This window comes from Cnephaeus nilssonii (genome assembly GCF_951640355.1).
Source record: "Cnephaeus nilssonii genome assembly, chromosome: 4".
Taxonomy (NCBI): domain Eukaryota; kingdom Metazoa; phylum Chordata; class Mammalia; order Chiroptera; family Vespertilionidae; genus Cnephaeus; species Cnephaeus nilssonii.
In genome coordinates this window covers 68,634,456-68,647,051 of record NC_137075.1, presented here as the reverse complement: position 1 = coordinate 68,647,051, position 12,596 = coordinate 68,634,456, and the positions used below count along the sequence as shown (strand labels likewise).

Sequence of the window (12,596 nt, the reverse complement as noted above, 5' to 3'; positions counted from 1 at the left end):
AACTCAGCTGACTCTCTCTCCGGGGGGGGGGGGGGGGGGGGGGGGCTTAGAGGGGCGGGGGGGGGAGGGGGCTGAGCCTTGAGGAGGAAGGGAACAGGATCTCTATCTGCCTGGAGCCCCACAAGGGCTCTAGGAGAACTCGGGGTGCTGCGTTGACCAGCATGGCTAAAACAATACATTTGGAAAGTAGACATCCAAGGATGATGGTGCCATTTCACATCTTGTATGTCAGGAAGAATCCCACAGGAACCGCGGATACCAGGCCCGCCCGACCGCCCCTGTGGCTGACTTGGGAGGCTCTCGACTCATAGGATGGTACACAGCTGGAAGGGACCTTGGTAATCCAGTCCAGGCTTCTTTTACAGAGAAGAATCCAGACTCCCACTTTGGCTTTCACTTCGGCCTCTCTGGGGATCTGAAAAAATTAATAAACCTCAGTTTTATTGCGAGCATTAAGTGCAATGTGTATATAAAGCAGGGCACTTAGCACTCAATAAGTGGGAGATGTTATTAGCTCACCACATCTGTGTGTCTAGGTGTGTGGTGGTTATGTTGGAGACAGAGGGGAGTGTTTCGGCGTCCTTGGCCGGGCACTATAGGGGAATTACACAGCAGCTGGACACCGGCAAGTTGGAGCAGAATGGAGTAGAGGCAGCCCTGACTGGTGTGGCTCAGTTGGTTGAGCGTTGATTCATGCACTGAAGGGTCGCAGGTTTGATTCCCAGTCAGGGCACATACTCAGGCTGGGGGTTCAATCTCTAGTCGGGGAGGCAACCAATCAGTGTTTCTCACATCGATGTTTCTCTCCCTCCCTTCTTCTCTCTCTCAAATCAATAAGAACGGAGTTTTTAAAGAGTAGATGCAAAGAATAACTGGGAAGCTGTTACAGCACCTCAGGAAGCAGGTGATGAGGGCCTGGGCTGGACGGTGCCCGCAAAGGCAGGAGAGAAGCAGCACATCTGGAAGTCCCCAGAGAAAACAAGTCAGGCTGAATACCACGGTGGGGTTCAGAGAGCACACGGTGGGTTCTGATCTATCTCTACCGATAGCTGCCTGGCCTCAAGGCCCTGAGCCGTTCTGAGCCTCTGTTTTTCACCTGCAAAATTAAGACAGTATGACTGTCCCCCCACCTCCTGGATTATTGAGGTCAGCGATTTAGCATACAGCGCAGGGCTGCCTCATCCTGGGGGTGCTCTACCACATCGGTCCCCTTCCTCATCTCTGTACCGCACCTCCTGTCTTGTGGTGAGAAACTCTAACCACAAGGAGGAAAGAGGGGGGAGAGTGCCAAACAATGACATCTACTAGTATTTTCTAGGTGGTGCCATGAAGCAGATGGGAAAGGTTAGAAAGGGGACTAGTCAGAAGGGGAAGACAGGGTTGATTTTTAAATTTGGAATATGAAGTGATGGTAAGCTAGTCATGCTGGTGGCTGATACCCAAGGGCTGAGAGATGGTGATGGGGGCCTGGGAGCAGGAGTCCTCAGTGGGGACACTTGGGAGTGTTCAAGCCACAGGTGTCTCTGAATTCCTAGAAAAGGAGCAGAGGCCATGGCTAAGGTGGACAAGCAAAGCTGAGGCCTTTGGGCTTAGCCATGAAGACTCTAAAGACGAAGCTGACAGGGCATCACTGACCAGGCCACAGGATCCCCTGGAAAGCCGGGCCCCCACCTGAAGGTCACAGCACCAACACCATCCCCTGGCTGCTCCGGTTTCAGGTTTTCATTCATTTTGAGTTGACAAGAGCATGGAGGCTGGTGTCAGAACCCACTGCTTCTGTTTTCATTGTGCATCAACGTGTGTCTGTGGGTCCCCTGGATTGTTAAGTCCGGGAAATAGATGTACTTTCTTCAACCTTGTGTTATCAAACAGGCTTCCTGCTGAGCTAGGCCAGAAACAACCAAACAAAAAGTCACCTCTTCACAATTACCGAGTTCCTCCCAGAGGCCAAGGTGCCTGGCACACACAGGCCTCTTGTTCGTAGAACGGAGGTTGAAGGAAGTCACAGGAACCTGAGAAAGAAGTGACCAGAGCATGCCCCCCCTGAGCAACTGGTGATAAACTGGCTGGCACGATGCTGGATCTTTTTAAAAATACATATATATTTTTTATGGATTTCAGAAAGGAAGGGAGGGAGAGAGATAGTAACATCAATGATGAGAGAGAATCATTGATCAGCTGCCTCCTGCATGCCCCACACTGGGATCGAGCCCATAACATAACCCAGGCATGCGTCTTGACCAGGAATCAAATCATGACCTCCTGGATCATAGGTCGACATTCAACCATGAGCCATGCTGGCCGGGCATGATGCTGGATCTTGATTAGCCCACTGGTCTCAGGTAAGGGTCTCCCAGCTGCCCACTTCCTTGAAGGCAGTAGGGTGGGGTCATGGCTCCTTCCAGTAGCTGATCCCAACAGAAGGGCAGCATGGTTAGAGCGGGGGGACTCTCCCTTGCTAGTTCTATGGGCTTGGGCAGTCCTGTAGCCTCCTGCACCTCGGTTTCCTCCTTTGAGCGGGAGCTGAATTACCAGTTTCCTGGCAAAGTTGAAGTGAGCACACGTAGAGCACCGTGTTGAACATGGAACTCTGGAGGTAAGGCTCAGTGCTGTGTCCCAGGCCCATCCCCTGGGTCCTTAGGGAGCGGATTTGTGTCAGCTGTTTCCTCTGCTCAGGAGCAGCATTCGGGAGGGCCGCGGTAAGAAAGTGAAACCTGTTTCCCGTCTTTAGTGGTTTGAGCTGTGGCTCCCCCCCAAACAGTCAAAGTCCTAATTCCCAGGACCTGTGGACGTGGCCATCTCTGGAAATAGAACCTTGGCAGATGTGATTAAGTGAAGGGTCTTTAGATGAGACCATCCTGGGTGTAGGGTGGGCTGGAAGTCCAATGACTGAAGTCCTTGTAGAGAAAGGACAGGGACTTGCAGACACAGAGGGGAGGCGTGTGAAGACAGAGGCAGGTGGGCGCCGTGTGAAGACAGGCTGAGGGACTCCAAGGGTTGCCCGCAGCCCCTAGAGGCCCGGAGAGAGGCATGGGACAGGTTCTCCCTCAGCCCTTCCAGAGGAGCCAGCCCTGTCAAGAGCCTTGATTTGGGACTTCTGTCCTCCCTTAGGAGCCATTTTTCGTTGTTTTGAGTTATTACGTTTGTTGTAATTTGTTAGGGCAGCCCTAGGAAGTTAACACTCCACTCGAGTTGAGGCGCCTTGGCCAGAGGGCCTGGCAGTCCGGTCCGCTGGGTCACTTGGCTGTTCCCCGGCCCACCTGTCCTTAGGCCCACAGTCTCCCTTCACTGTCAGCACTCCCTCTGTCAGCGTGCGGTACAGAGCTGCTGAGTAGCAGCAGCAGCATATTTCGACACGGGTGTCCCCTTTCTCAGAAGCTAGTTCTGGACACCACGGCACGTGAAAACAGCGAGAGCTCCGAGCCCTGGTCCTCACACATTGCTGCCCATTAGGATTGCCTGGGGAGTTTCTAAAGAGCCCACAGCGAGGCTGTAACCCATACATAGTAAACCAGAAGCTGAGTGTCAGTAGTTTTTGAAACTCCTCAGGTGATTTTAATATGCAATCAAATCCAAAGCCAATTTGATCGCATATAATACAGTCAATTGTATCCCAGCAGTCTGATGGATTCATTTAACAAATGAAATGAAATCAATATTATTTCACAAAATTAGTCCATGTGCCAGGAATTATACCCCATGTCTGATTTTGTTTTCATCCAACCCAACGGAGTTCTCAATCGCTGTGGCTTAGAGGCACTTCTCCCTCCCTGGCAGGCAGACCTGGAGAAGCTGGGAGGGAGGGAGCTAGAGGCCCAGCCCTTGCAGCCAGGCCTGGGTGAAGGCCTAGGAGTGGGTGAAGAAGAAGACAGAACCTGGATTCTAAGGAGGCCATCGACTCCTAAAGCAAACAGAAGTGGTTACTTTCTTTGGGGTTCCGTTTCCTCACCTGTGAGATGCGTTATTGGGGTAGTATGATCCTGAGGCTCCCTCCTGGAGTCCCTGACATTGGTGAGTTCAAGCTCAAGGCTCTCGGCTGAGAAAGCCTGGCCTCCCCAGAACAGCCTCCATAACCCAGTGAACTGGAAAATCCAGGTCCTCCCTGCTCTGCCTGCGGATGTCATAAGACAGAGTTTGGTCAAATAAGAACCAAGATGAGAAATGGGCACTCTAAGGGATGGCTGGTGATGCACACTGCTTTCCCCATTTCCTTTAGTTCAGCAAATCTTATTTTAGCAGCTGATAAAGACAAGACAGGGCGCTCTGAATTGGAAAGGTGGAGACAGATAAGCTGTTCCTGATACTGTGGGACTCCTGATCTTGGTATAAATTTGAGTGTTTTATCCCAAATGAGAAAGCTAAGTGATTTTGTTTTGGGATGAACCCACTGGGGAAAATGATGGCGTATCAGAGCGCCTTTTTGCCTTTAATTCCCAGACTCACATCTCTTCAGGGCTGTAATAAGTATTAGTGCTGTTCACCAAGTAGATGCAGTGTTACTTCTCCTGAGCACGTAGTAGGGTCATAGTTTCCAAGCCCCTGGAGTTAAGTGTGGCCATGAGACTTCCTTTGCCAGTGAGAGGAGAACACCATGATAGTTTACTTCCACACAAAGCCTTAGGAACCATCACATGGCTCCTGCATGTGCCTTTTCCTCCGCGTGTAACCAGCAATACCCCTGATGGTGAAAGCTTGCTGGCCTGTCTCTCAATGAGGGCACAGTGCAGTAGAAGAGTAGAGACCTTACTGATCCATGATAGACATGTAGTGTGAGCAAAAAAAAAAAACACCAGAATTCGGTTGCTTTAAGCCATGGAGGTTTAAAAAAACATTTATTACAAAAAAACATACCTATATAAAAGCAGAGACAATAGTATATCAAAACTGCTATACCCATTACTTAGCTTCAGCAATGATCACGATATAAGCCTCTGTGATTTGGGGTTTGCTTGTTAATACAGCACAACCTAGACTACTCCTGCTAAAAACAAGAGGAAAGGGTGTTACTTTATAGAAACACTGAATGAGTGACGAGTAGGCGAAGAGAGTGGAAACAGAATTGAAGAGACCTGATTTTTATGCCACATATTTCAGTGAGATCATTTTTGTGTTTCTAATATTATAAATGAGATCCAATTTGGATTTTTCTTCTAGGAGATGCCTTCCATGTTACTTATTTTCCTCTCGAAATCTAAGCACATCTAGAAACCAGAAGCTCGACTGCTTGGCAAGTGCACTGGAAAGCCAACAGGACTAAAGTTAATTGCCCACTTTTGGGAAATGTGACTATTTTCGTTCTAATATGCTTTAGAAAGGGCTTTCCTACTGAATTATGTCGTAAACACAAACCTGAGTTTTTCCAGATCTACAGTTAATTGTATCCCAGCAGTCTGATGGATTCATTTAACAAATGGAATGAAATCAATATTATTTCACAAAATTAGTCCCTGTGCCAGGAATTATACCCCATGTCTGATTTTGTTTTCATCCAACCCAACTGAGTTCTCAATAACTGCTCCACCACTTGCTAGGGAGGTCAACCAGGGCCAGTCACCCCTGCCTGAGCTTCGGTCTCCTCACTCGTGACTGGAAATGTCTCTGTGTGTTGCCCCAACCAGATAACAAACCCAAATCTGTTGTCCAAGGCTTCTGGGAGGAATACGTGTCCTGGAGATCCCGGTGCGGGGCTGGGGGAAGGGAGAGGAGGCGGGGAAGGGGGCGGAGGCGGGGAAGGGGGCGGAGCCGTTCCCGCATTTCTGCAGGAATTTCTGCCTTTAGGCAGCTGCTAAGAGGAACCAGGAAGTTTTGCCAGTTTTCTTCTCGTCTCAAAGCTTAGAGGCATCCGTTGGGGTCGCCGAAGGAGCGAAGGAGGACCTGCACGAGGACGAAAGAGGTAAAGAATAAAAAATGTACTAGGTCATCTAGAAAGTAGATGGGCCGACCCCCTAAATAGTGCCAGCACCCACAGCTCCGGGAGTCGGAGTTTTTACAGGACTCTAGGGGGGCTTTTTCCTCGTCGGGAATTCTCTGGGCGGGTCCGGAGGGGAAAGTGACTGGGCTTTGCAAATGGAATGTGGTCTAAGCTGAAGGGAATGTCGGCTGCAAAATGATCTTTAGGTCAGTTTCCCAGGGGAGGGGTATCAATTTGATTATTTGATCAGACCTAACATGCACGAGGGCAAAAGTGATAAAGAATTATAAATGTATTAGATCATCCTCTTCTGGAAAGCAGATGGGCTCAACCCACAAATGGTGCCAGCGCCCAGGGACAGGGGAGTCAGAGGTTTTAAAAGACTCTAAAGGGGCTTTTCCTGCGGGAAATTCTCTGGGCGGGTCAGGACCCTGGGCAAGGATGGAACGGAAAGTGACTGGTCTCAGCAAAGGGAATGTGGTCTAAGCGGAAGGGACTGTCAGAGGCCAAATGATCTAAAGGACAGTTTCCCAGGGGAGGGGGTGTCGCTGAGGTTGTTGGATCAGACCTAAGAGTTTAGGCGAGCTGAAAAAAAGTTGCCGGATGCTCATAATGGGGCTGTTTGGTGGAATCCTTGATTTTTGGTCTCAGCCTGAGTGCATCTCCTTAGCTCGCAGTCCAGCTCCTCTGGCGGTGGGAGCTGGTCTTCTCAGTAGCGACACAACAGTGTTCACGTGGGAAGAGACAGTGCCCTGTGCTCTGTGCACCCGCCTGCCTCAGTTTCCTGCCTCCGCTTCCCGTGTCTCACTCGCAGGCATGGGTAGCTGCTGCTGATTTCAGGAGGAAACTCACATAGTGCGGCCTGTGGAGCAGCAAGTGCCGTTCTCTCCATGGAGCCACCTTTTTGTAGTAAATTCTGGTCACACAGGGACCTCAAGGTGCTCGTGTTGCTGTCCCTTAGGTGCACTTGTTAGGCTGTAGTAGTGTAGCAAATAGCCCACCAAACCCGTGACTTGTGGCCTGACCCGCTGAGAAGGTGAGTTTGCAGGTGAAGTGACGTTTCTATTCCGTTACACTGGCTTGACTCTGACGGAGCCAGTACCACACTGTGATTTCTGTGGTTCTGTAGGTATTTGCTGAACAAGGCTCTCCTCTCTGCTGCTCTTTTCTAGAGTCACCTTAGCGATGCCAGTGGAGTTGCGCGGCCAGGGCCAGGCCCACGAGATGGTGAAGGTGGGCCTGGGCCTGGATGAAGAGGCCAAGGAGGGCGATGAGGGCGGCAACCAGGGGGAGCCGCAGTTCAGGAGCCTCCGGGAGTGGCGGCGCCAGGCCATCCAGCGCTGCATCCAGTCCCTGAGGCACGCCCGCCAGTGCCGCGACGCCAACTGCCCGCAGCCGTCCTGCCAGAAGATGAAGCGGGTTGTGCAGCACACCAAGGGCTGCCAGCGCAAGACCAACGGAGGCTGCGGCGTGTGCAAGCAGTTCATCGCCCTTTGCTGCTACCATGCCAAGCACTGCCAAGAAAACCCATGCCCCATTCCCTACTGCCTCAACATCAAGCAGAAGCTCCGCCAGCAGGAGATACAGTACCGCCGGCAGCACGCCTAGCTCACGCGCCAGCGGGTGCCACCATCAACAGCACCGTGCCTCAGCAGAGTCTGCCTTCCCCTCCCCGGCACCGCCCTGGCCCCCCACACTGCATCCCAGCACACCCTGGACACCACAGCCCCCGACTCTGCCCCAGCTCTCGCCTGTGAGCATGTCTCTAGCCAGCTTCTCCCGCGCGTCCAGAACTCAGCCCCCCACCACAGTTTGCACTGGGAAGCCCACTAACCAGGTGCCAGCCCCCCGACCCCCCGCCCAGGCCCACCTGCAACAATGGAGGCGCCGCAGCAGCAGCACCTGTACTGGGTGAGCACCAACAACGGTATGCCCCTGAGGCACAGTGATGCCCAAGAGCCAGATGGCCCCCACGGGCCTGAATGTGACCCATCCAGCTCAGTGGGCCTGTGATTCTACCCCCGGGCCCCCCGGCAGTGGCATCCGGCACCCACCCCCCAGCAACAGCCCATGTGAGGCACGCCCAGACCCCTGATGTCTGTGCAGACCCCAGGTGCAGCCACCTCAGAGCATCTCGCCGGGTGCCCTGCAAGACCTGCTGTGCACCCTGAAGTCTCCCAGCTCCCCTAGCAGCAGCACGTGCTCAACATCCTCAAGTCAAACCCTCGGCTGATGGCAGCTCTCATTAAAGAGCACGAGCCCAGCCAGCCCGGCCTTCGGCTCTAGCGCAGCCTGCTGAACCTGAACGCCATGCAAGCCAGCGGGCCGCGACCTGCTGTCCCTCCACAGCAGCAAGCAATGGGAGGCCTGAACCCCCAGGGCCAGGCCTTGAACATCATGAACCTGGGGCGCAACCGGGAGATGCCGCAGAACAACAGCAGCAGCAGCAGCAGCAGCAGCAACAGGAAGGCAGCGCTGGCATGGCTGCAGGCCGGGCAGGACACACCCAGTTCCAGCAGCCTCAGGGGCGCTGACGCTACCCGCAGCCATGCAGCAGCAGCCGATCCAGCAGCAGATTGGGTCCCAGGCCAGCCAAACCCTGTTGGGCATACTCTGTCCCTTCCCCTGCCCTCAGTTTCTCCCCTGCGCTCAGTACTTTCTATTGTCCCCACTTGAGGCTCCTGCCCTCTCTGCCGTTTTTCCTGTTATTCTCATTTCAGGTGTCACAAGAGACAGCTAAGCAGCCGAGAAAAGCAACGCTAGACCCAGCTTCCTGCCACCGCCTGCACCTACATCCGACCCTCACAGACACACAAATATCCCGCCCTCCCTACTCTTGCTTGCTGAAATGGATATACTGGTGTGTATTAAAAATAAAATTTCTAAAACTCTCACAGTGTCTCTTGGCCTGTCTCCTGTCAGCACGGGCTTAACAAACCCCATAAGCCCCAGCAGCACATGCTCTCAGAGAGCCACAGGCCTCACCTCCCTGGCCAGCAGACGGCCACCTCCCTCAGCAGCCAGGTGAGATCCCTGGCCCCTGTCCAGTCTCCAGACCCCAGTCCCAGCCTCCGCATTCCAGCCCATCACCATGGATACGCCCCAGCCTTCACCACACCACGTCTCCCCCCAGACTGGTTCTCCCCACCCAGGACTCCCAGGCACCATGGCCAGCTCCATAGATCAGGGGCACTTGGGGAACCCCAAACATGCAATGCTACCACAGGTGAATATCCCCACCGGAGTGCATTGCCCAGTGAGCTGTCCCTGGTCGGGGACACCACAGTAGACTCCCTAGAAAAGTTTGTGGAGGATTTGTAGCATTGTGAGAGCATCACTTATTTTTCCTTTCATGTTCTTAGACCCTTTGTACTAAAATCCAAGAATCTAGGCTCTTTTTATTCCTAGAGGGAACTGCTACTTCCAAGCCACAGAAGGGTAGATTGCTGTTTAAAGTAAAATAAAAAGCATATGTTTTTGTTAAAAACCAGTTGATTTAAATATCTGGTCTCTCTTTGCTTTTTTTAAATATATTTTATTGATTTTTTACAGAGAGGAAGGGAGAGGGATAGAGAGTTAGAAACATCGATGAGAGAGAAACTCAATTAGTTGCCTCCTGCACACTCCCTACTGGAGATGTGCACGCAACCAAGGTACATGCCCTTGACTGGAATCGAACCTGGGACCCTTCAGTCCGCAGGCTGATGCTCTGTCCACTGAGCCAAATTGGTCAGGGCTCTCTTTGCTTTTTTAAAAAAATTTTTGTTCTTGGGGAAGAGGGGTTCTGTTTGTATTTTTTGTCATCATTGCTGGTGACTCATGCCTTTTTTAATAGGAAAATCAAGTCCATTATATCCATATTTTTACTTATATTTTTATGATTTTAAACATTTGTTTAAAAGTGAGAAGAAAAAATAATATTCAGAAACTGATTCCCTAAGTAATGCAGGCTTAGAATGTTTCCCGACAACTTTCTGATGTTGTGGGAGATTTTTTCTATTGTGAACTCTGGGCGTTCTCCCAGTACTGTATTACCCCTGGTTGATAGGAATTGGCTCCTGCGTACACACACTCACTCCCACACATGCATCTGTACATGCTGGCTTAAGATAAACTCTTATCTGGCAGATACAGAAAAATGTTGCTGTATCTCTCTGATAAAACTGATTTTAGACAAAAAATAGGGATGACCACTCTCCTAGCTCATGCTAATGTTACTAGAGAAGAGCATTCTCTCTTCTATGTGAAACTTGAAGTGAGGAAAAGCTATTCTAGTGTCAATCATGCAAGTGCTATAAATGCCATGAAAAAGGAAACTCAAGAAGATCAATCCCTGTATAGGATGGTAAAGTACCCACTCATTTCTTATATCATATTGTTAAATAAACTGCGTACAACAGACAAAAAGAAAAAAAAATAACATTACCCTAATGATATATTGAGTTTCTCAAAAAGAAATCCAATTTGGAATTTTGAATGGAATTGCACTGAATTGGTAGGTTAATCATTACTTTAATTAGGTCTTTTTTTTTAAAAAATATATATTTTATTGATTTTTTACAGAGAGGAAGAGAGAGGGATAGAGAGTTAGAAACATCGATGAGAGAGAAACATCGATCAGCTGCCTCTTGCACACCCCCTACTGGGGATGTGCCCGCAACCAAGGTACATGCTCTTGACCGGAATCGAACCTGGGACCCTTGAGTCCGCAGGCCGACGCTCTATCCACTGAGCCAAACCGGTTTCGGCACTTTAATTAGGTCTTAATAAAGCCATCCAAGATGAGGCATTCTATATTAGGCCATCCTATATAGCATGGGAAGTGCTCTACTTATTCAGATCATTTTGCTTCCTTTATTAAAAATTGTAAAGTTTATATAGCAGCTTTAGTGTTAATGCCCAGATATTTTGTGATCCTTATTGCTACTGTGAATGATTTCCTTTTAGTAATATTTTCTAGTAGCTGTTGTGGGTGGGAAAGATGCTGTTAATTTGTGCAGGCTGATCTTGTATCTGGCAAACTTGCTGAATCTTATTAGTTATAATTTGCTTGAGTCTTTGTCTTATTGTAAGCTGACATTCTGGGACGTGTGTGTGTGTGTGTGTGTGTGTGTCTAAAGAAGCACTCCCCCCACCCCATTTAATTTCTGTGGTGGGTGGTGGAGGTTGGGGAGATGGCTCACTAGGAAGGAGTAGAAAATGTTTCCTCCTCCCCCCACCACAGGGAGGGGCTTGGGCCTCTGTGATGCTCACCTTTGGGTTCTCTATAGATTCAGAGAGAGGCCTGCTGGTCAGGCCCCTGACCACTGTGATGGGAGGAAAGGTGGCCTACATCCTCTGGTAGCAGGAAAGGGGAGGAGAATGTCACCATAAAGAGGGAGAGATTTAGAGAGGGGAAGAGGACGGAGAAAAGGGAAAGACTTGAGACGAACTTGGATGGGTGGGGCCTGGGAAATATCAGGGATGGTAGATGGTAAAAGAGCCTATGGTTCCAGAAGAGTAGCTGCACCAGAGACCCACTATCCAGCAGTATCACCCAAAGAAGCCCTGGTCACCTAATGTGGGGGCAGTGGGAGGAGCTTAAGCCCCTGGGAGACAGGAATGGGCACCTCCCACCACCAGGTCACACTGATCAACTGGTAGAAGCCCCCATCCCATGACTGCCCTGGTCACCACGCTTTGCTGTGACCTTAATGCCCAAAGCTGCGGGGCCCCAGGAACTTCTCAGGAACGGAACTTCCTGCATCGCAGAGCTCCCACAAATCAGAGCTGGATCCTCAAGCCACAGACAAGTTGGGGCCCCACACTTGGTCCTGACAAGAAGTTTACTGAGGGACGGGCCGGAGTTGAGACTGTTTTAACTGGGCAACTGTAGCTGAGTATTAAGGTTGCTTTGGTTTGGAAACTTCTCTGCACACGGGGAGATGGTGCAATGGGGCCGCCCTATGCCCTGCAGGCTACTAGCACTGACTAGGCTGCTGGAGGCAGGATGGGGAGCCCCTGGTTTAACAGCCCTGATTGGTGACTCAGATTTCAGGTGGGGGCTGAGTGGCCATAAAGTCAGGAAGTGAGAAGGGTGGGCCCTCCTGATCCCTCTGCAAGGGTTTGCCTTGGATGAACTGACGGCCACATTCATGCCGCTGTTCCTTGCTACCTCTGCTGCCCGCATGGCTCCTTTTTTTGCTGCCTTTCATGAATTCGGCACCCCAGGCACCCAGAGCCCTGAATGTGCGGTATCTCTCCTAGGGAATTTGGCTTTTATGATAGAGATCGGAATAAGCAGAGACAGCCAGGCGGGTCTGTTCATGCCTGGACACAGGCACATGCCTCATTTCTTACTCATGTCAGAACGCTTAGGTTGGGGGAGGGGATCTGGGTGGCTGGGGGAGGTACGGGCCTGGCACCCTTTGTGAGCAAGCTATGAGGAGGCCACACTTTCCTTGTAAATGTGTAACTCCAAAACAAGGAGGCTATTTTGGAGCAAAGATAAAGGATCAATGGGATGAGAGAGTAAACTTGGTCCAGGAAAGTGAAGACCCTGAGTCTGTCCAGGTGCTTCTGAGAGCAGAATAGCCAGGCCGACCCCAGGCCTGTGGTGAGGCCCGCGTTGCAGGGTGTTCGCCTTGTTCCCCAGCCCCCATACTGACTTCCACTTCCTCCCAGGAGGCAGCTGCACTATTATTCC

The 12,596-nt window shown here is 51.0% G+C and overlaps 1 protein-coding gene across 1 annotated transcript; it reads left to right on the top strand.

Annotated features, from left to right (window-relative positions):
- The first annotated feature begins 5,739 nt into the window (after positions 1 to 5,739).
- LOC307098557 (CREB-binding protein-like) lies at positions 5,740 to 8,805 on the top strand. Its single transcript, XM_079769480.1, has 2 exons — positions 5,740 to 5,893; positions 7,084 to 8,805. The coding sequence occupies exon 2, from the start codon at positions 7,097 to 7,099 to the stop codon at positions 7,517 to 7,519; it is 423 nt and encodes a 140-aa protein (XP_079625606.1). The 5' UTR covers positions 5,740 to 5,893; positions 7,084 to 7,096; the 3' UTR covers positions 7,520 to 8,805.
- Positions 8,806 to 12,596: the final 3,791 nt, after the last annotated feature.

Excerpts from the sequence above, each read along its gene's own strand:
- LOC307098557 (XM_079769480.1), top strand. The coding sequence starts at position 7,097 with ATGCCAGTGGAGTTGCGCGGCCAGGGCCAGGCCCACGAGATGGTGAAG.